The 22,795-nt window shown below is 37.1% G+C and overlaps 2 protein-coding genes across 2 annotated transcripts; both read left to right on the top strand.

Annotated features, from left to right (window-relative positions):
• Nucleotides 1-365: 365 nt before the first annotated feature.
• Nucleotides 366-5,237, top strand: LOC140513338 (olfactory receptor 11H4-like). Its single transcript, XM_072622956.1, has 2 exons — nucleotides 366-386; nucleotides 4,299-5,237. The coding sequence occupies exon 2, from the start codon at nucleotides 4,305-4,307 to the stop codon at nucleotides 5,235-5,237; it is 933 nt and encodes a 310-aa protein (XP_072479057.1). The 5' UTR covers nucleotides 366-386; nucleotides 4,299-4,304.
• A 2,442-nt stretch (nucleotides 5,238-7,679) lies between these two features.
• On the top strand, nucleotides 7,680-18,005 carry LOC140514064 (olfactory receptor 11H4-like). Its single transcript, XM_072624049.1, has 2 exons — nucleotides 7,680-7,877; nucleotides 17,007-18,005. The coding sequence occupies exons 1-2, from the start codon at nucleotides 7,680-7,682 to the stop codon at nucleotides 18,003-18,005; spliced, it is 1,197 nt and encodes a 398-aa protein (XP_072480150.1).
• Nucleotides 18,006-22,795: the final 4,790 nt, after the last annotated feature.

The raw sequence follows: 22,795 nt of genomic DNA, 5'->3' as shown, positions 1-22,795 counted from the left end.
TATGAACCTCTTCCTCATTCCCAAAACAAGATGATTTCTCAATGCCCTCTTTAAACAGACAATAGTACTCCTGAGGTCATCCTAGATACTTCCCCAAGTATGTTTCCTACTTTACTCTCCCTGGTTATACTTTCAGGAGAAATATACCCCAAATTCGTGAGGAGTTGAGATGATGGAGGGAGGAGTGGTGTGAGAGAGATACAAACCAGCCAACAAGGATGCTGAGAAGAGAAGTGGGACTTCAGAACAATAATTTACATTAAAAACCAATTGTGTCTTATGCAAGTCCCCCAGGGCTCCTTTTAGCTTCTCTCTATCCATTTCACAATGTCTCCCACAGGAATCACACCCCTAAGAGAAGCTTTTTTCCCCAAAAGTTTTTACCTGTTCACTGCGGGGGGAAACAGAGCATGAAGTCATAATAAGGGATACATTATTAAAACACTTACCTACTTAACTACATCTTTTACTGAATGCATAAAGGAAGGGAAGTGGTCTAGGACGGTTTCAGAGTTTTTGCTTTGATTGATACAGAGTTTTGGAAGGAAATTGGTGACAACTGCTGACCTGAGATTAGAAGAAAGAGTTGTTCAGACCCTTTGGGATAAGATTCCAGGTGAGGGAATAAGTACTGTGGTTGGGGAAACCCAAACTCAGGGTTTCTTAGATAGTGACTATATGATTTAAGGAAACATACTACATACACATTTTCTGTCTCTATGTGGTGCATCACACAGTTCTCAACTGGAAACCTGATTGGAACCAGAGCTATGGTAGATCCCCTTTGTATGTTGGCATGTTCTGAGGCATACAATTTTTATCTTTAAAGGAAAAGTAATTCAAAGAACATGCCAATCTAGGAAATACTAGGCTGTGTTAATATACGGTGGTGTTCCAAATAGAAATTGGCTTTCTTAGTGCAACTCCTCCCAACACTGAACTCCAACAAGAGACTGCTAATATTGACTATTCATTCCCAAAGTCCATGAGTGATCCTCAACTTTAGAATCCACTCTTCTTGTAAGAAGCAATAAGGAATACCTCACAATAGAGAAAATCGGTAATACAGATATTTATTTCTGTTCAGTCTTCTCAGACCCTTCATGATCCCATCTCAAGTTTTCTTGGCAAAGACATTTAAGTCACTCCTTATTTCCCTCCCCAGCTCATTTTATAGATGAGGAATCTGAGGCAAACAGGGTTAAGTGACTTGCTCAGGGTCACTCAGCTAATAAGTTTTGAGGCCAGGAAGATAAGTCTATGATTATATATGATTAAAGTGATACTTTGAAAAAAAAAATGTTAGAGAATGTTCCGTGTTAAAAGCAGATAAAATAGCCCAAAGAGCTACTGATAAAAAGAGGTGAAAAAAGAAAATTAATTGCAATCTTATGCAAACTCATTTCTAACCTCAAAAAAAAAATTAACTCTAATGTCTCCTCTTCGTTCTATCTCTGCTGTAAGAAAAGGCATAATCATCACACTGTTGGAGGGGAATGGTATTGGTAGAAACAGCTCAAGGGTACAAATAAACCCAGTATCTCAAGAGAGAGTTTCACCTGGCAGAAGTCAAGCTATTAACAATCATTCTGTTTTTCAGCTGAGGTCTCTTAGTGGTACTATATCCACAGTGACAACAAGCTTCGCCAAAAGCAGAAAGCAGCTGTTGTGTAAAGGAGACTGTATCAGGACATAATAGGAAGTAAATATATGTAATTGTATTGGATAACGCTGCGACGACCATCTTGTTTCATATCACCTTACTGATTTGCAAATTGTCTATTCTAACGGTTATCAAACATTGTCTTTTGCTTTATTATTATGAAAAATATCTCCTAGACTTCCTACTTCAAATATCTAAATGAACATGTTATGAATTTTGTGGATGGTAATAAAAATATGTTGATCTGCAAAAATTTTTATATGCTCTAGCTATTTTAGGAAGCATGGTATGATGAAAAGAACAGTGGATTCAGAGTCAAGAGACTTACATTCAAATCCCACCAACAATGCTGACTGCCCATGTAGCCATGGATATATCTCTCAACTTTAGTTTCCTTATCTGCTAAGTTAGGATAATGATAGCTATGACAGCTACTTCTCAGCACTATTGTGCATAAGAAAGGAAACATGTTTTAAGATGCTATAAATAGTTGAACTATTTTTAATTGTAGTAAATGAAGATCCTGGCAAAATGCAAGAACTTTAGGACAAAGATTGGTTCATTTTTGTCTTTGCATGCCTAGAAACTATCACAGTGCATGCACGTAATTGGAACTCAATAAATATCCAGTAGATTGATTGATTGATTGATTCCAACAGTTGTAAAACTTTGGAAATGTGTGTTACTTAAAAGTATGTTTTATGCATCACCAAGATGAGATGCTTCATGACATCTTCTGGCCTTCTACAATATTTGGCTGGCATCACCAGAAAAGGAGTTATGTTTTTAAAGTATTGACTATTTTATCATTATCTGATCCTCATTCTGACTTCCTTGCAGGTTAAGTATCAGTCACAAATGCAGGGATGTGGCTATCCATAAACTTTGGGCAGCAAAACAATGCACCCTGGTAAGTTGGTGCACAATACAGCATAATGTTCAGTTTTTTGTCTCAGATGAACATATATCTATATGTGATTAAAAGTGATTCTTTGAAAAGAAAATCTGTTAGTAAATGTTCAGTGTTAAAAGAAGATAAGATAGCCCAAGGAGCTACTGATAAAAAGAGGTGAAAGAAGAAAATTAATTGCAATCTTATGCAAGCTCATTTCTAACCTCAAAAAAAATTAACTCTAATGTCTCCCTTTGGTTCTATCTCTGCTCTAAGAAAAGGAATAATCATTACACCGTTGGAGGGGAATTGTATTGGTAGAAACAGCTCAAGGGAACAAATATCTCAAGAGAGGGTTTCACCTGGCAGAAGTCAAGCTATTAACAATCATTCTGTTTTTCAGCTGAGGTCCCTTAGTCTGTTTCTGCAAGGAGACAGTAAAATGGTTCATCAGCAAGTACAGAGCAGCCTGTCTGACATCAAAAGAAATCTAAATGCAGAACCATTTTTTTGCTTTGGGGGAGCCCATCATGGGAGGGATTCATCCTGTCAAAGTAGTAACTGATTCATTGATAAATTTTAGGGGGTTTATCAATTTGACAACTCCTCTTTGTTGAACTGATTCTAACTGAGATCCAGTGTCATTCTAATTATTGAGAGTTACTACCCACGGTTTGGGGCAGTGAGCTTTGCAAAGCAGAAGAGGAAAATTAATTTCTTGCTGGAAATGTAGAAGACAGCCAAGATAGGCCTTTTTTGAGCCATGTCCAGTGAGCCAGAGAGATAGGTCCCAAGAGGACCAAACTAGGGGTTACTTAAACATTAGTCCTATCTGAATCCCAGACTTTAAAAATAAAAGGTTACATCCCTTGATTTAGTCCATAATAAAACGAAAAGTTCTTTTGGTTAACAAATGGACATTCTCTATTTAAAGATACCCATGTTGGTTCTGTCTTTCAGCCTGGTTAAAGGTAAGCTCACGACATTATTCTTTTAAGTATTCAAAAAACAAATTTCCTGCTCTTAGTTTTATTACAACCAAATCTATTTGAGTAAGGATTCCTTCTTAACCTTAATTAAACCAAGATCCTTAATGGGAATGAAATCAAGGACTTTGGAATAGAACACTTTTCTCAGTATGGATAGCTGAACAAAGAAATTTCATTCAGATTAGGCCAAACACTCCAAAATAAAATGTTCCTAGTATTTCAGAAAATAACAAGAGTACTTGGTATTATGTGCTGCCACAGAACTAAGGAAAATATGCAAATATTTCATACTAGGAAAAGAATCACAACTAACCTAGAAAAACATTTGTAAATTGAATTGTTTACCTCCCTAATTGTTACTGTACCATACACCCACTAAAAACTTTCCCTTAAATAGCAAATCCTATTAAACGACCTAAGAGCTGGACAAAATCTTAATTTGCAAGTCAAAGGGAAAACTTACTGTCTTTTTTCTTTACAAGGATCTAAGTCTTAAGAATCCTAGTAAGCAAGAAATGATGACAAGTTGAAATCTGAAGGATGGTACAAGAAAGTGGAGGTATGGGCTGACTGGGACAAAAAAATAGAGAGATTACAGCCTAGAAAGAAGCTGATATTATTGAATCTGGGTTCATTTGGCTGAGTTATTAACCCTAGAAACTCTGCAAAGGCCTCATTAAAATCCTTATCCTAGAAATGCCCAAGACGCAAAGGAACTTATGTAATTGTGTCTTCTGTCTTTTCCACAGCTCAGGAAACAATGAACAAGTCAGGAGCACACACTGTGACTGAATTTGTCCTCCTGGGCTTCCCTGGTCACTGGGAGATACAAATCTTACTCTTTTCTTTGTTCTTGATAGTCTATATCCTGACCTTGATGGGGAATGGGGCCATTGTCTGTGCAGTGAGGTGGGACCAGAGGCTCCACACCCCCATGTACATCCTACTAGGGAATTTTGCCTTCCTAGAGATCTGGTACATCACATCCACTGTTCCCAGCATGTTAGAAAACTTCCTCTCAGAGACCAAAACCATTTCTTTTGCTGGTTGCTTCCTCCAGTTCTATTTCTTCACCTCCCTTGGTACAACTGAAGCCTATTTTTTGTGCATCATGGCTTATGATCGTTATCTTGCCATCTGCCACCCACTGCACTACCCAACCAAAATGACCTTACAGCACTGTTACACCTTGATGTCTGTGTGCTGGGTGCTTGGCTTCTTAAGTTATTCTCTCTCTACTGTACAGCTCTCCCAGCTGACATTTTGTGGTCCCAACATCATTGACCACTTTATTTGTGACATGGATCCATTGATGGCTCTATCATGTGCCCCTGCGCCTGCCACTGAAATTCTGTTCTATATCCTAAGCTCCCTCATCATCATCCTCACCATGTTATACATCCTTGGCTCTTACATACTGCTACTAAGAGCTGTGCTGCAAGTCCCCTCAGCAGCTGGCCGGAGGAAAGCCTTCTCCACATGTGGATCCCATCTGGCTGTAGTGTGCCTCTTCTTTGGGAGCCTTATGATCATGTATGTGAGCCCAACATCTGAGAACTCAGGAGAAGTACAGAAGATAATAACCTTGTTCTATTCAGTTGTGACACCACTTTTGAACCCCATGATCTATAGCCTCAAAAACAAGGAAATGAAGGCTGCTTTAAGAAAAGTCCTGGGATTCACTTCAGAATGAACAAGTCATGTTTTTGAATTTTACATGTGGTTCTATACTTTAACATAATTCATCAAACATTGATAACATACTTCCTGTGGACAAAACTACGGAGGAAACACAAAGATGAATAAAGACAATTGAGAAAGGCGCAGTCTCCCACTGCTGCTGAAGGCTATACTTTGGGGGTGAGTCAAGAACATCTCAGGATATTCCTCAACATTTCCTGCATAACATGTCCTGATCCATCTATATCTCAACTCAACTCAATGACAGTAAGAATCAAGAATCTTCTCAGTCAGCCTCCAATCCAAATTCTATGTTGCTTATTAAAAGAGCATCATCTATCTGGGTCATGGCATACCAAACTAACCTAGTTTGATTCTGCTCAGTTTTTTTTACTTGAGGGATCACAGCAGGTTTTCCTATGGTCTTCCTATGGTCTTCAAGGCTTCCAAAGAACAAGAGACACAAGGGTTATCTGATCAGGTGCCTCTCATCCATACCATGAAGTAGCTTACTTCTGGAATCACCATCATTCTCCTCTCTCCCCACTTCTACACAACTTAGTAGAGACACACAACTCCTCAACTGTTCTTCCTTCTAAGTCAGACTTGAAATTCCCAGCACAGTGCCCTAATCCAGACGTCTGTTCTCAGTCTTATACAAGTATGAAATTAATGAAGACAGACTGCAGTATGTATCAACTGGAGTCTCTGGTTTCTCATTCTCCTTCTGCACACGTGGGGTTAAGAGGGTGTAAAGTCAGAAAGAAAACAAGAAACAAATCCCAGTACATGAAAGCATGAAATTTGGAACTCCAGAGAAAAGACTATCAAACTTCTGAAGTTTACTAATTGAAAGGAAGGATACAGTTTTGAAATAAGATTCAATTTGCTTTTTAAAGAGGAGATGAAAGCAAAAACCTTTATTTTTCAGAAAGCTTAATGGCACTTTTACATTTAATTTCAAAGCCCTGATAGCTTTTTCCTTCCCACTATTCGTTAATATCAAGTTATTTCAATAAATACTAGATGAGTTGAATCAACAGGAAGAATTTATGGAATATCAATTGTGTTCACAGGACTACTTTGCCCCTTGAGGATACAAAAAAGAGCCATTCCTCAATAGATAAGTGATCAAAAAATATGAACACTTTTTTAAAGAATTTCTGGTTATAAATTGCACTAATAGCTATTTGAAAATGTGCTCAAAATCAATAATAATATGAGAAATGCCAATTAAAAGCTCTATGAAGTTTTGCCTTTCACCCTGACCAAGAAAACAAAAAGAGGAATAGTTAGTGTTCCAGGGATTGTGGGAAGATAGAACACATATATTGTTGGTTGAGCTGTGAATAAGTCCAACCATTCTAGCTAACCATTTGAAATTATTTTTTAAAAAATAACTTCACTGATCTTGTTTTTGACACAATAAATGCTTTTACTAGACATATGCCCCAAAGAGTTCAAAGGTACAAAGAAATCACAGCAGGACTCTCTAAGGTAGCAAAATACTGGAAACAATGTGAATGCTCGTCAGATGGAGAATAACTGAGTTAACGGTGATACATAAAGGTAGTTTATATTATTTTGCAATGTGATAAAAGAAATTAAGAGAAAATAGGAAGATTTATATGAAGTAATATGAATTAAAATAAGTGAAAACAGTATATACTATTCACAACGACAACTAAGATAAAAAGGAAATTATCTCAAGAACGAACTTGAGCTCCCAATGATTGAAAAAGGAGTAGAGTGATCCTCTAGAATAGATAATGGATCATACTTGTCCCTTTGTAATAGGGGGTTAGTAGGGAATGGATATAGTAGGGTAAAATGTTGTATATATTATTAAATATGGTTACTATGAAGTACTTTGGATCATAGTTTTCCATTGTTATAAAGGAGGCTTTGATGAGGGTAGGGGGAGACAATCTAGAAATAACTGTGATGTGAAAATCAAAGGAATCAATAAAAAGTGTTTGAAACATAAAAAAGAAGCAGATACAACTATTACCTTGCCAACATGTCTGATCTTACAGGCATCATTACGGTGTCATTCATTCTGTGCTCTTTGAACAATCCCATTTTGTTTTGCTGTCGGCTTCTGGGAATAGACAACCTTTTTACATAAACTACTCATATTGTTTAAACCTTTGGCCATTTAGAAGCTAAAATGGAAAATCTATTGGGGGAAAAATTATATAGGCTGAGGTTGCCATTTAGTAGAACTACTGACTCCCTTGCCTCTATTTTTTTAATGTATTATTTTTTTCCAATAACATGTAAAAAATTTTTTTTATTTTTTTTTTACATATTGAGTTCCAAATTCTCTTCCTCCCCTCACTCCTCCCTTCCTTCTCTCACCTGTCCCTTGCATGGCAAACAATTGGATAATGCATGTGCAGTCATTCTGAAGTCCCAACGTTATTGAACATTTTATTTGTGACATAGACCAATGATGGCCCTGTCATGTTTCCCTCCTGCTGCCACTGTCATTCTGTTCTATAACCTAAGCTTCATCATCATCTTCCTCTCCATACTCTACGTACTCTACAGCCTTGGCTCTAACATCTTCCTACTAAGAGCAGTGCTGCAAGTTCCCTCAGCTGCTGCCCAGCATAAGGCCTTCTCCATACATGGATCCAATGTGGCTGTGGTCTGTCTCTTCTTTGGGAGCCTGTGATCATGTATGTGAACTCAACATCTCAGGAGAAGTACAGAAGATAAAAACCTTGTTTTACTCAGTGGTGATTCTCTTCTTAAACTCCCTGATCTATAAAGCCTTCAAAATGAGGCAAAGGCTACCCTGAGAAAAGTAATGAGAATAGCTTCAGAATAAACAGTCACATATATAAATTTTACATGTGGTTCATTCCTCTCATGACTAATTATTTTATATTTCTATCTTCATGGAATAATAATAGTAATGAGTATTTCCATAGTGCCTACTACATGCCAGATGCTGTGCTAAATATACACATACCATCTCATTTGATGCTCACAACAATCTTGAGAAATAGATGTTATTATTATCCCCATATTATAGTTGAGGAAACTGAAGCAAACAAAGATTAATGGATTTGCTCAGAGTCATAACACAAGTGTCTGAGACTAGACTTAAAGGTAGTTTTTAGTGAGTACAGACCCAGTGCTCTGTACACTATGCCACCTAGCTGCCCCTAAATGGAATCGAAGCCACTGCTACACCAATATATAGTAAGGATCCTACTCAGATTTGGAATTAATCCTGCCTGAGTTTCAGTAAAGGTGTTTAGGTACACACAATTGTGCAAATACAGCTCATTTTTTCATTCAGTACCTTCTTTACCAACACACCAAGCAGAGTTGGTTTTTGGTTTTTGTCCTTGTTTCTTGAAGAAGGCAGACGACAGATAAAGTAGGAAGCATAAATCAAATAGCATAACATTGAATGAAGACAGAATAACCCAGTACATAACAGTGGGAAACTAACTGTTAAAATCATTCTGCACATACGCGCACACACACACACATACACACACACACACACGTACATACACAAAGGACAATCTTCCACAAACTTCTACTTCAATGGGAGACAAAACACTCCCCAAACAATCGACACTGCTGGAAAAGGAAACATTGTTGCACAGAACATCTCTCACACCTCTGTCTCTTGTCTCCCAACAGTCATCACTACTTTACTGCTTCTCCATTTCTGTCTTCACATCTACTCTCTACTTTTGAAACTGCTTTTGTTCATCTGTTAATACAGCTTTTCTTCTTCAAAGGAAGTGTCCTCTGTTGGGAGACTGTCCCTGGCCAACGTCCAAGCAGCATTCTCAGTTCTCTAATTCAGACATAGGAATTATACCTGACAGGTAGTCAGCTACAAAAATCTGTTCTTAATTTGACTGGTTCATCAGCAACACAAAGTAGATTAAATTCCTTCTCTTTCTTGGATTAAGCTCAGTGAATTCTTTTTGATTCCTGACATTTTCCAAGAACCTAATTTCTGGGCTATGCAAATCACCTTGAAGCTTTTACAAACCGTGGGGAAGCATTTTTTTACACTGACAGTGGAGGGGAAGAACATGATATTTGCCCAGCATTTCAGCCAATGTGCCAAAGTTGTCCCTCTGACACATGGCTGGTGTGGGAGGAATTATAACATCAGGCTGAAATGAACATGTAAAGAACTGAGGTTTATAGCACAACCTCCCTAGCTGTGCTACTTATGCTGATTCATGAAGGAAATATTGATTAGCCAGCAGTATATACCAGGTACTGTACAGGCAATGACCTGAAAAAATCCAATAAAATTACTTGTGGTTTTTCTACCTTTTTGTTGTTTGTTTATGGTAATGATGTTTCTAGAACACTAGTCCTACTAAGACTCACTGAAACCAAAAAAAGATTTCATTGGGTAACATATTTTACATATATATTAGTTAAATACATATATATGTGTGTACCTGTATGTACATTTATATATGTAAATAAATAAAATAGTGCTGATTTCAAATGAAAGCTAGAGGCATCATAAACACTTTACTTCTTTCATTTTTCACTTAAATGAATCTTTACTTAATAGTTCCTAAATTGACAGATAACACCAAGGATGTGATTTATAAACATGTAAGTGGTTCCTTTATGCATAATCAAGATCTTCAAAATTCTGTGGGAGAAAAAAGATGAACTTCAAAAATGAACTTAGGAGGGAGCTTTCCAAACTAAATATTTAGGAAATTCAGATAAGACTCAGAAACCTCAAATATGTGGCAATTGAGCCAATGAGGTATTTTCTGAAAATTTTGTTTCTGCAAGAAAGACAAAAATAAATTTTCTGGTCATCAACCTGAATGTATCCAATGGTGAATATCAAACTGGGTAGCTATTTTAGGATAACCTAAGAAAAACACAAAGATATAAAGGAGTCACTGCAAATATTCTACCATTTGCCTGCTAAAGCTGATAGTGAGCAGAAAGCAAGAGACCTGTGTCAATAAAAGCTTGTGTTCACTTCTAAAATTTGATGTGATACAAATACATAAAGAGGGAAACACTGTATAAATAACATAAATTAAAAATTAAATTTCATAGTCATACATAGTACCTAGGGATTATTGATATGTTCATATGCTGTCTTCTATTAATTTTTTTGGCCACAAATTACCTTTCCACAAAGTAGAATTTATCAGCTATGGATAAAGGTTACCATTACCATAAGTAGTTCATAACTTATGAAGGTTATCGGTTCAATTCCAAGGTAAGATTTGTTAAATTGCTGTGAATCTGAAATGCATTTTCCCATAAAACAATTAAGGAGGAATGGCTAAACAAAATACAATCTGTGAACATAATGGAATATTATAGCACCATGAAAATGATAAAAAGCAGAAATTCAGAGACAGAGGTAAAAATTTATATGAACTGATGCAAAATGAAGTGAACAGAACCAAGAGATCAATTTCTACAAAGACTACTGTAATATGAAGGAAACAACTTATGAATTCAGAACCATGCAATAACTGATTTTGACTACAAACAACTGATGATGAAGCATGCTACCACCTTCACATTAAAAAAGTGAAATACATTTTTCAAACAGATTTACGAGTCAATGAGTGCTTTTATTTTGGTTGACCATATTTATTTGTTACAAAAGAAGACTTAATTTGTTTTTCTTTGGGTAACAGGGTTGTAAAGAGGAAGAAAGAGTGGTACTGAAGTGAGAGAGCACACAAAAATCATTAATGAACTGTTAAAGACTCATAAGAGAACATAAAGATGGTCAAAAGAGAACACAATCAGGACAACTTTAGTATTATTATACTTAAGTTAATGTACCTCTTACAGAAACTAGTACATAATAGAGATTCATACTTTCATATACAATGCCCCATTTCTGGTCTTCTTTACATATTTAAACTTATTTGTATATATAAACATTATATGTTGATGTTTCCTAAGTAACTTTAAAAAGCAAAACAGTTTAAATAAATTACTCTGTGTGTGTCTGTCTCTGTGTCTCTGTGTGTGTTTCTCTCCCCATAAACCCACTTCCATTACTTCACAAGCAAACTGTCTTCCCAAAATTTCCCAGTAGGCTATACATTAGTATGCACAAAATTGACTATGGAAGAGATGTGAGGTAGGAAAATGGACTTTAGTCTCCATTTTAATTCAACAGGCATTTATTAAATGCTGACTATGTGCCCAGCTGTGCTAGGTAGAGTTCATATTTCACTATACACTGGAGATAGAAAAAAGGAAAAACAGTCCTGGTATTCAAGGAACAATAAACCCTGGGAATCAAGGAATAAACTCAGTCACAATTTAGCACATTACTATGCTCATTTAACATTATTTCACAGAATCACAGGATTATAGAATCAAAATTATAGATTTACAACATGTCCTATTCATTAATGAAAAAGACATCACCTCTACAACATACCCAACAAGTTGCCATCTAGCTTGTCTCAACTGGAGATTGATCTCCAGTGACAGAAGCTATCACCTCCCAAGGTAGCCCTTCTTCTATCTGACAGTTGATTAAGTCCTCATACTCATATTTCCCCTCAATCTTGTCTACCTCAGGCAAAATTTCCTCAATTTCTTCAATTGGTCATCATATGGCATTGAATCAGGGCCTTTCCCATCCTCATTGTCTTATAATTGAAACTCTTCAGACAATCTATCCTAAATCTGGCACCTAGAACTAAACAAAATACTGAAGATTTACTCTAACCATGCAGAATGCAAGAGGACTATCACTTCCTTAGTCCAGTATGCCTCTCTTAAGGCAGCACATGGAATAGAGTGCTCATCTTACTGAGTTCAAATCCAGCCTTAGACACTTGGTAGCTGTGTGTCCATGGGCAAGCCACTTAAGACTGTTAATGTCACTTTCCTCATAGGTGAAATGTGGTAGAGAAGGAAATGGCGAATCAGTCCAGTCTCTTTGCAACAACAACCCTACATGGGATCACAAAGAGTAAAATCTGACGAAAGAGCTGAACAACAAAATGCAACCTAAAACTTATTACTTTTTTTTTACTGTGAGAACACATTGCTGCCTCATAGATTCCCCCTAAAACACTTCATCTTTTATTCACACACTGTTATCTTACCAGTCCTTCCTCCCCCACCCAATTTAATGCGCAATATTGTCCCAGCCAAAACAGTAAATAATCAGTTAATGAAGAAACCTTTGGATTGAGAACTGGAACACTGAGTCAAACACTATGTTGTCAGGGGATAGTAACGATTCAATTAGAATATTATTACATAGATCATATTTAACTCAGTTTATGTGAATATATATTTAATAGACTATCCAAGGCAGGCATGGTGGCCTAAACTTATAATCCCTACTATGAGGGGCAACAAAAGCCAGTGAATCACTTAAGTTTCAGAATTCTGCACTACAGTAGGGCTACAACTGACTAATGTCAACATTTCATCTAATAGAAACATGCTGAACCCTCGAGCAATAAGAGACCAGTCAGCTATTTAAGGAGTGGCAAACCAGCCCAGGTCAAAAATGCAACAAGTCAATGTTTCAATGTCAATCATCAGTGGAATCTAGGCCACAAGGGTCAATTTCCCTCCATTCTGAGCAAAATTAAAAGATCCATCTCAAAAAAAAAAAAACTATTCAATTGATCATAGTTTGTTGGAAAATAAAAGTATAAAGGGAACAGGACAGAAACTAAAGAAAATTCAAAATTTTATATCTTGAATTGTATTAAATAAAATTAGTCATGCAAATTTGACACTTGGTAGATCAAGTAAAGAAATCCAATGCAAAAATGAAGTCATGGAAAAGTCAAAGTGTGTGAGACAAACATTTCAACGCAAAGCAAGGACCTCAATGTATTATGAACCTCTTCCTCATTCCCAAAACAAGATGATTTCTCAATGGTCCTCCTTAAACAAACAATAGTTCTCCTGAGGTCATCCTAGATAATTCCCCAAATATGATTCTTACTTTACTCTCCCTAGTTATACCTTCAGAAGAAATATACCCTAAATTGATGAGGATTTGGGATGAAGGAGGGAGGAGTGATGTGTGAGAGATACAAACCAGCCAACAAGGATGCCTGAGAAGAGAAGTGGGACTTCAGAACAATGATTTACATTAAAAACCAATTGTGTCCTATGGGAGTCCCCCAGGGCTCCCTTTAGCTTCTCTCTATCGGTTTCTCAATGTCTCCCACAGGAATCACACCCCTAAGAGAAGCTTTTTTCCCCAAAAGTTTTTACCTGTTCACTGGGGGGGGGGGGGTGGGGGGGAGGGTGGGAAACAGAGCATGAAGTCATAATAAGGGATACATTATTAAAACACTTACCTACTTAACTACATCTTTTACTGAATGAATAAAGGAAGGGAAGTGATCTAGGAAGGTTTCAGAGTTAATGCTATGGTTGATACAGTTTGGGAAGGAAATTGGTGACAACTGCTGACCTGAGATTAGAAGAAAGAGTTGTTCAGAATCTTTGGGATAAGATTCCAGGTGAGGGAATAAGTACTGTGGTTGGGGAAACCCAAACTCAGGGTTTCTTAGATCATGACTATATGATTTAAAGAAACATACTACATACACATTTTCTGTCTCTATGTGGTACATCACACAGTTCTCAATAGGAAACCTGATTGGAACCAGAGCTATGGTAGATCCCCTTTATGTATTGGTATGTTCTGAGGCATACAATTTTTCTCTTGAAAGGAAAAATAATTCAAAGAACATGCCAATCTATGAAATACTAGGCTGTGTTAATATATGGTGGTATTCCAATTAGAAATTGGTTTTTTTAGTGCAACTCCTCCCAACACTGAACTCCAACAAGAAACTGCTAATATTGACTATTCATTCCCAAAGTCCATGAGTGATCCTCAACTTTAGAATCCACTCTTCTTGTAAGAAGCAATAAGATATGCCTCATAATAGAGAAACTCGGTAATACAGAGATTTATTTCTGTTCAGTCTTCTCAGACCCTTCATGATCCCATCTCCAGTTTGCTTGGCAAAGACACTGAAGTCATTCCTTATTTCCCTCTCCAGCTCATTTTACAGAAGAGGAATCTGAGGCAAACAGAGTTAAATGACTTGCTCAGGGTCACTCAGCTAGTAAGTGTTTGAGGACAGATTTTAATTCAGGAAGATAAGTCTTCCTGACTTCAGTCCTGGTGATGTATCCACTGTGATAACAAGCTTCCCCAACAGCAGAAAGCAGCTGTTGTGTAAAGGAGACTGTATCAGGACATAATAGGAAGTAAATATGTGTAATTATTATTGGATAACTCTGCGATGACCATCTTGTTTCATATCAGCTTACTGATTTCCAAATTGTCTATTCTAATTCTTATAAAACATTGTCTTTTGCTTTATTATTATGAAAAATATATTCTAGACTTCCTACTTCAAATATCTAAATGAACATGTTATGTAATTTTTTTATGGTAATAAAAATATGTTGATCCACAAAAATTTTTATATGCACTAGCTATTTTAGGCAGCATGACATGATAAAAAGAACAGTGGATTCAGAGTCAAGAGACTTATATTCAAATCCCATCAACAATGCTGACTGCCCATGTAGCCATGGATATATCTCTCAACTTTAGTTTCCTTATCTGCTAAGTTAGGATAATAATAACTACCTCTCAGCACTATTGTGGGTAAGAAAGGAAACATGTTTTAAGGTACTATAAATAGCTGAACTATTTTCAATTATAGTAAATGAAGATCCTGGCAAAATGCAAGAACTTTAGGGCAAAGATGGGTTCGTTTTTGTCTTTGCAATCCTAGAAACTATCACAGTGCATGCACATAATTGGAACCCAATAAATATCCAGTAGATTGATTGATTGATTGATTGATTGATTGATTCCAACAGTTGTAAAACTTGGGAAATGTGTGTTACTTAAAAGTATGTTTTATGTGTCACCAAGATGAGAGGCTCCATGAGGTGTTCTAGCCTTCTGCAATATTTGGCAGGCATCACCATAAAAGGAGTTATGTTTTTAAAGTATTGACTATTTATCATTATCTGATCCTCATTCTGAATTCCTTGCAGGTTAAGTATCAGTCACAAATGCAGGGATTTGACTGTGTATAAGCTCTGGACAGCAAAACAATGCACTCAGGTAAGTTGGTGCACAATATAGCATAATGTTCAGGTTTTTGTCTCAGATGAACATGTATCTATATATGATTAAAAGTGATTCTTTGAAAAAAAATGTATTAGAAAATGTTCAGTGTTAAAAGCAGATAAAATAGCCCAAGGAGCTACTTATAAAAAGAGGTGAAAGAAGAAAATTAATTGCAATCTTATGCAAGCTTATTTCTAACCTCAAAAAAAATTAACTCTAATGTCTCCCCTTGATTCTATCTCTGCTCTAAGAAAAAGAATAATCATTACACTGTTGGAGGGGAATCATATTGGTACAAACAGCTCAAGGTAACAAATAAACCCAGTATCTCAAGAGAGGGTTTCACCTGGCACAAGTCAAGCTATTAACAATCATTCTGTTTTTCAGCTGAGGTCTCTTAGTCAGTTTCTGCAAGGAGACAATAAACTGGTTCATCAGCAAGTACAGAACAGCCTGTCTGGCATCAGAAGAAATCTAAATGCAGGACCATTTTTTTGCTTTGGGGGAGCCCATCATGGGAGGGATTTATCCTGTCAAAGAAGTAACTGATTCATTGATAAATTTCAGGTGGTTTATCAATTTGGCACTGATTCTAGCTGAGATCCAGTGTCATTCTCATTATTAAGAGTTACTATAGAAGGTTTGGGGCAGTGAGCTTTGGGAACCAGAAGAGGAAAATTAATTTCTTGCTGGAAATGTTGAAGAGAGGCAACATAGGCCTTTTTTTAACCATGTCCAGTGAGCCAGAGAGATAGGTCCCAAGAGGACCAAACTAGGGGCTACTTAAACGTTAGTCCTATCTGAAACCAGGACTTTAATAATAAAAGGTTACATCCCTTGATTTAGTCCACAATAAAACTAAATGTTCCTTTGGTTAACAAAGGGACATTTTCTATTTAAACATACCCATGTTGGTTGTGTCTTTCAGCCTGGTTAAAGGCAAGCTCAAGACATTATTCATTTAAGTATTCAAAAAATAAATTTCCTGCACTTACTTTTATTACCAACCAAATCTATTTGAGTGAGGATTCCTTCTTAACCTTAATTAAACCAAGATCCTTAATGGGAATGAAATCAAGGACTTTGGAATAGAACACTTTTCTCAGTATGGATAGCTGAACAAAGAAATTTCATTCAGATTAGGCCAAACACTCCAAAATAAAATGTTGCTAGTATTTCAGAAAATAAAAAGAGCACTTGGTATTATGTGCTGCCACAGAACTAAGGAAAATATGCAAATATTTCATACTAGAAAAAGAATCATAACTACCCTAGACAAAACTTTGTAAATTGAATTGTTTACCTCCCCAGTTGTTACTGTACTATACACACACTAAAAATTTCCCTTAAATAGCAAATCCTATTTAACGACCTAAGAGGTGGACAAAAATCTTAATGGGCAAGTCAAAGGGAAAACTTATTGTCTTTTTTCTTTACAAGGTTCTAAGACTTAAGAATCCTAGTAAGCAAGAAATGATAACAAGTTGAAATCTGAAGGGATGGTACAAGAAAGTGGAGATATGGGCTGACTGGGACAAAAAATTAGAGAGATTACAGCCTGGAAAAAAGCTGACATTATTGAGTCTGGTTTCATATGGCTGAGTTATTAACACTAGAAACTCTGAAAAGGCCTCATTATCCCAGAAATACCCAAGATGCAAAGGAATTGATGGAATTGTATCTTATGTCTTTTCCACAGCTCAGGAAACAAGGAACAAGTCAGGAGCACACACTGTGACTGAATTTGTCCTCCTGGGCTTCCCTGGTCACTGGGAGATACAAATCTCACTCTTTTCTTTGTTCTTGATAGTCTATGTCCTGACCTTGATGGGGAATGGGGCCATTGTCTGTGCAGTGAGGTGGGACCAGAGGCTCCACACCCCCATGTACATCCTACTGGGGAATTTTGCCTTCCTAGAGATCTGGTACATCACATCCACTGTTCCCAGCATGTTAGAAAACTTCCTCTCAGAGACCAAAACCATTTCTTTTGCTGGTTGCTTCCTCCAGTTCTATTTCTTCTCCTCCCTTGGTGCAACTGAAGCCTATTTTTTGTGCATCATGGCTTATGATCGTTATCTTGCCATCTGCCACCCACTACACTACCCAACCAAAATGACCTTACAGCACTGTTACACCTTGATGTCTGTGTGCTGGGTGCTTGGCTTCTTAAGTTATTCTCTCTCTACTGTACAGCTCTCCCAGCTGACATTTTGTGGTCCCAACATCATAGACCACTTTCTTTGTGACATGGATCCATTGATGGCTCTATCATGCATTCCTGATCCTGCCACAGAAATTCTGTTCTATATCCTAAGCTCCCTCATCATCATCCTCACCATGTTATACATCCTTGGCTCTTACATCCTGTTACTAAGAGCTGTGCTGCAAGTCCCCTCAGCAGCTGGCCGAAGGAAAGCCTTCTCCACATGTGGATCCCATCTGGCTGTAGTGTGCCTCTTCTTTGGGAGCCTTATGATCATGTATGTGAGCCCAACATCCGAGAACTCAGGAGAAGTACAGAAGATAATAACCTTGTTCTATTCAGTTGTTACACCATTTTTAAACCCCATGATCTATAGCCTCAGAAACAAGGAAATGAAGGCTGCTCTAAGAAAACTCATGGGGATCACTTCAGAATAAACAAGCCATATGTGTGAATTTCACATGTGGTTCTATACTCTAATACAATTCATCAAACATTGATTACATGCTTCCTGTGGGCAAAACAATGGAGGAAATGCAAAGATGAATAAAGACAATTGAGAAAGGCACAGTCTCCCACTGCTGCTGCAGGTTATACTTTGGGGGTGAGTTGAGAACATCTCAGGATGATTCCTCATCCTTTCATGTGCAACATGTCGTGATCCATCTATATCTCAACTCAATAACAGTAGGACTCATGTAGACATTTAATCTTAATCCACTCAGTCAGCTTTCACTCCAAATTCGATGTTGAGTATTGAAAGAGCTTCAGCTGTCTGGGTCATGGCATACCAAACTAACCTAGCTTGTGTCTGCTGAGTTCTTTTTACTTGAGGAATCAGAGTAGGTCTTCCTATGGTCTGCCAAAGGCCTTTTTTAAGGTTTCCAAAGAACAAGAGACACAAGGGTTATCTGATCAGGCGCCTCTCATCCATACCATGAAGCAGCTTACCTCTGTTATCACTACCACACAATTCCTCAACTGTTCTTCCTTATTCTCAGACTTCAGATTCTTAGCACAGTGCCCTAATCTGGATGTCTGTTCTCAGTCTTATAGAAGTATGAAATTAATGAAGACAGATTGCAGTAACTATCAATTGGAGTCTCTGGATTCTCATTCTCGTTTTGCTGAACTAGTGTAAAGTCACACAGATAGCATGAGACAAATCCAAGTAAATGCAAGCATGAAATTTGGAACTCCAGAGACAAGACTGTCAAACGCCTCAAGTTTCCTAAATGAAAGTATGGATACATTTTTGAAATAAGATTCAATTTTGTTTTTAAAGGGAGATGAAAGGAAAAACCTCTATTTGTCAGAAAGTTTAATAGTACTTTTTCACTTAATTTCAAAGTCCTGACAGTTTTTTCCTTCTCACTATTCATTAAAGTCAAATTATTTCAATAAATAGAAGCTGAGTTGAATCAACAGGAAGAATTTATGGAATACCACTTGTGTTCACAGGACTACTTTGACGTTTCAGGATACAAAAAAGAGCCATTCCTCAATAGATAAATGATCAAAAAATATGAACACATTTTTAAAGAACTGCAGGTTATAAATTGCACTAATGACTATTTCAAAATGTGCCCCAAATCAATAATAATATGAGAAATACAAATTATAAGCTCAATGAAGTTTTGCCTTTCACCCTGACCAAGAAAACAAAAAGAGGAATAGTCAGTGTTTGAGGGACTGAGGGAAGAAACAACACATATATTGTTGGTTGAGTTGTGAATAAGTCCAACCATCCTAGCTAACCATTTGAAATTATTTTTTAAAAAAAGTAACTTCACTGATTATATTTTTTGATCCAATAAATCCTTTTACTAGACATATGCCCCAAAGAGTTCAAAGATAGAGGCAAGAATGACAAGGACTCTCTAAGGTAGCAAAATACTGGAAACAATGTGAATCCTCATCAGATGGAGAATAACTTAGGAAACTGTGATACATAAATGTAGTTTATATTATTTTGTAATATGATCAAAGGAATTCAGAGAAAAAAGGAAAAATTTATATGAACTAATATGGATTAAAATAAGTAAAAACAGTATATACTATCCACAATGACAACTAAAATAGAAAGGAAAATATCTCAAGAAAGAATCTGAGCTCTGGACAATTGAGAAAGGGGAAAAATGATCCTAGAGAATAAATAAAGGAACGTACCTGTCTCATTGTAAGGAGGGGTGGGGAAGGAAGGGATACAGTAGGGTAGAATGTTGTATGCATTATTAAGTATGGTGACTATGAGGTACTGTTGATAATTGGTTTTCTTTGTTATAAAGGAGGGTTCAATGGGGGGAGGGGGAAGACAACGGTGTAAATCTAGAAACAACCATGATGTACAAAGCAAGGGCATCAATAAAACATTTGTGAAACCTAAAAAAAGAACCAGGTAGAACTATTACCTTGCAAACATGCCTGATCTTATAGGTACCATTATGGTATCACTGATTCTATGCCCTTTGAACTATACCATTTTGTTTTGTTATAGGCTTCAGGGAATAGACAACATTTTTATATAATCTACTCGTATTGTTTAAGCCTTTGTCCATTAAGAAGCTAAAATGGAAAATCCACTGAGGGAACAACTACGTAGATTGAGGTTTTAAGTTAGTAGAACTACTGACTCCCTTGCCTCCATTTTTTTAATGTTTTCTTTTTTTCCAATTACATGCAAAAAATTTTTTTAATGTTTTTTTTAAATTTTGAGTTCCAAATTCTCTCCCTCCCCTCACTCCTCCCTTCCTTCTCTCGTCTCTCCCTGGGATGGCAAACAATTTGATAATGCATGTGCAGTCATTCTGTGGTCCTCACATTACTGAACATTTTATTTGTGACATAGATCAGTGATGACCCTGTCACGTTTTCCTCCTGCTGCCACTGTAATTCTGTTCTAAATTTTAAGCTGCATCATCATCTTCCTCTCCATACTCTACATACTTTACAGCCTTGGCTCTAACATCCAACTACTAGGAGCAGTGCTGCAAGTTCCTTCAGCTGCTGGCCAGCATAAGGCCTTTTCCATACCTGGATCCCATGTGGCTGTGGTCTGTCTCTTCTTTGGGAACCTGTGATCATGTATGTGAACCCAACATCTCAGGAGAAGTACAGAAGATAACAACCTTGTTTTACTCAGTGGAGATTCTCCTCTTAAACTCCCTGATCTATAAAGCCTTCAAAATGAGACAAAGGCTACCCTGAGAAAAGTAATGGGGAAAGCTTCAGAATAAACAGTCACATATATGAATTTTACATGTGGTTCATTACTCTCATGACTTCAGCAAACAATCATATGCTTTTTATTGGCAAAACATTGGAGGAGATGCAAAGATAAATAAAATATAATACAGAAAATAACCTTCCTACTAGTTTGAAGATTATAATTCAGTGAATTGAAAGAGGGCATCATCCCAGAAAGGTCTCCAATCCTTTAGCCTTTTATGTACTGCCTCTCCTGGTCCAGCTGAGCTTCAGCTGAATGACATTAAGATAAAGTACAACCATTACCTGTCAAACATAGAAGATCTTGTAAGTGTCAAAAAGGTATTATTGATTCTGTGCAGTTTGGGTTGTTCTATGATGTTTGGACATTGACTTCTGGCAAAAAAAAACCACATTTTTATGCAATCACCTCATTCTATTTGTGCCTAGCAACACTCTGTGAAGCAGTATGGCTTTGGAAGCTAAAATAAAGAAACAAAAGAGATTTTAGTGGAAGATGCTAAGCATCACCTCTTCTTTAGTAAACAGCCAGGGGTGTGCTGGAGGTTGTAAAAGGTTTGGGTTGTCAGTGTGCTCCCCTCCATTTCTTCTCTACTCAATTCCACTCTAACATTCCCAAACAAAATATTCATCTCTCTAGTCATCCTCACCACTCCCTTTTGTTTTGTCTTCCCATATTAAAATGTAAGTTTCTTCAAGATGCAGACTACCTTTATTTTACGTTTAAATCCCCAATACTTAGCATACTGCTTGGGACATGCTAGATGGTTAATACAGGCTTTTAAATTCATTTTCTTTCCAAGTCCACAGTTCTTTACTCTGAATACAACAAAGCAGATGAATACAACAAAGCAGATGAATACTAAGGATCTTTTTAAGAGGAATGAATGTCAGGTGAATTGCCTAGGGCTACAACCTAAGAGGTCTTCCTGAGGCCAAGCCCAGCAATCAAATTAGCTACATAGTGATGTCTCATTTATAAGAGGCCATTATGAGACATTTTGGTATTGTAATCATTTCTTCAGTACTAGCAGTGGCAGCTAGGTGGTGTAGTGGATAGAGCACCAGTGCAGGAGTCAGGAGGACCTGAGTTTAAATCTCACCTCAGACATTTGACATTGACTAGCTGTGTGACCTTGGGCAAGTCACGTAACCCCAATTGCCTCATCCTGGGTCATTCTCAGTCATCCTGTTGGATATCTGGTCACTGAATTCAGATGACTCTGGAGGAGAAGAGAGGCTGGTGATCCGCACAGCCTTCGCTCACTCAAAAACAAAGTCAAGTGCAAGTCATGTCATCATTTCACACACAACTAGCAGTGGCAGAAGATCTATGGCATCTAGGTACATTTGGGATGCATTTGTGAGGCTCAGCCAGAGTTTTTTAAGTGGAATTTCCATTCCATGCATCTTTATTTATAAAGGCTTAGCTATTATGATATACAGTGAGATGCACCCTCTTTCTGCATTCATCTTCTTTCCAAATCATGGGAATTTCTTGATTTGTAGAACCTGAATTCATAGACTTTCATTTTCTGAGTCTTTTCAATATTTTTGGAATGAGCTACAAGGGCTCTTTCCATACCACTCCCAGTAAAAAGTTGAAGTAGTAGCTGTTGGCTTGAGGAGGTCTTAAAATTCTCAATTTCTGCCAAAGTTAATAATAAGTGAATATAATTTCACTTTCTTAACTTAATGGTAAGAAGCAGCATGGCATAAGAGGTGATCATTATGTCAGCATGACCTCGAGTCAAATCCCATCTTTGACATTCATTTACTGTAACCATGGGCAAATCATTTAACTTCTCAAGGGGTGCTCCAGGCAACTTTCTAAGACTATAAGTTACCGATAAGTCACAGATCTGATTTAGTTGAAGGAATCTCCACACAACAAACTCCCTACGCTGATGAAATCACAGGGCCAGACCTCAAAACAAAAAAACATTTAATGGAATAAACTAATAAAGTAGGTAAAATTGTGCCTAGAAAAGAAAATAAA

Source organism: Notamacropus eugenii, chromosome 7 (assembly GCF_028372415.1).
Source record: "Notamacropus eugenii isolate mMacEug1 chromosome 7, mMacEug1.pri_v2, whole genome shotgun sequence".
NCBI classification, from domain to species: Eukaryota; Metazoa; Chordata; class Mammalia; order Diprotodontia; family Macropodidae; genus Notamacropus; species Notamacropus eugenii.
The sequence above is the reverse complement of the archived record's forward strand: the minus strand, read 5'-3'. Positions and strand labels throughout refer to the sequence as shown.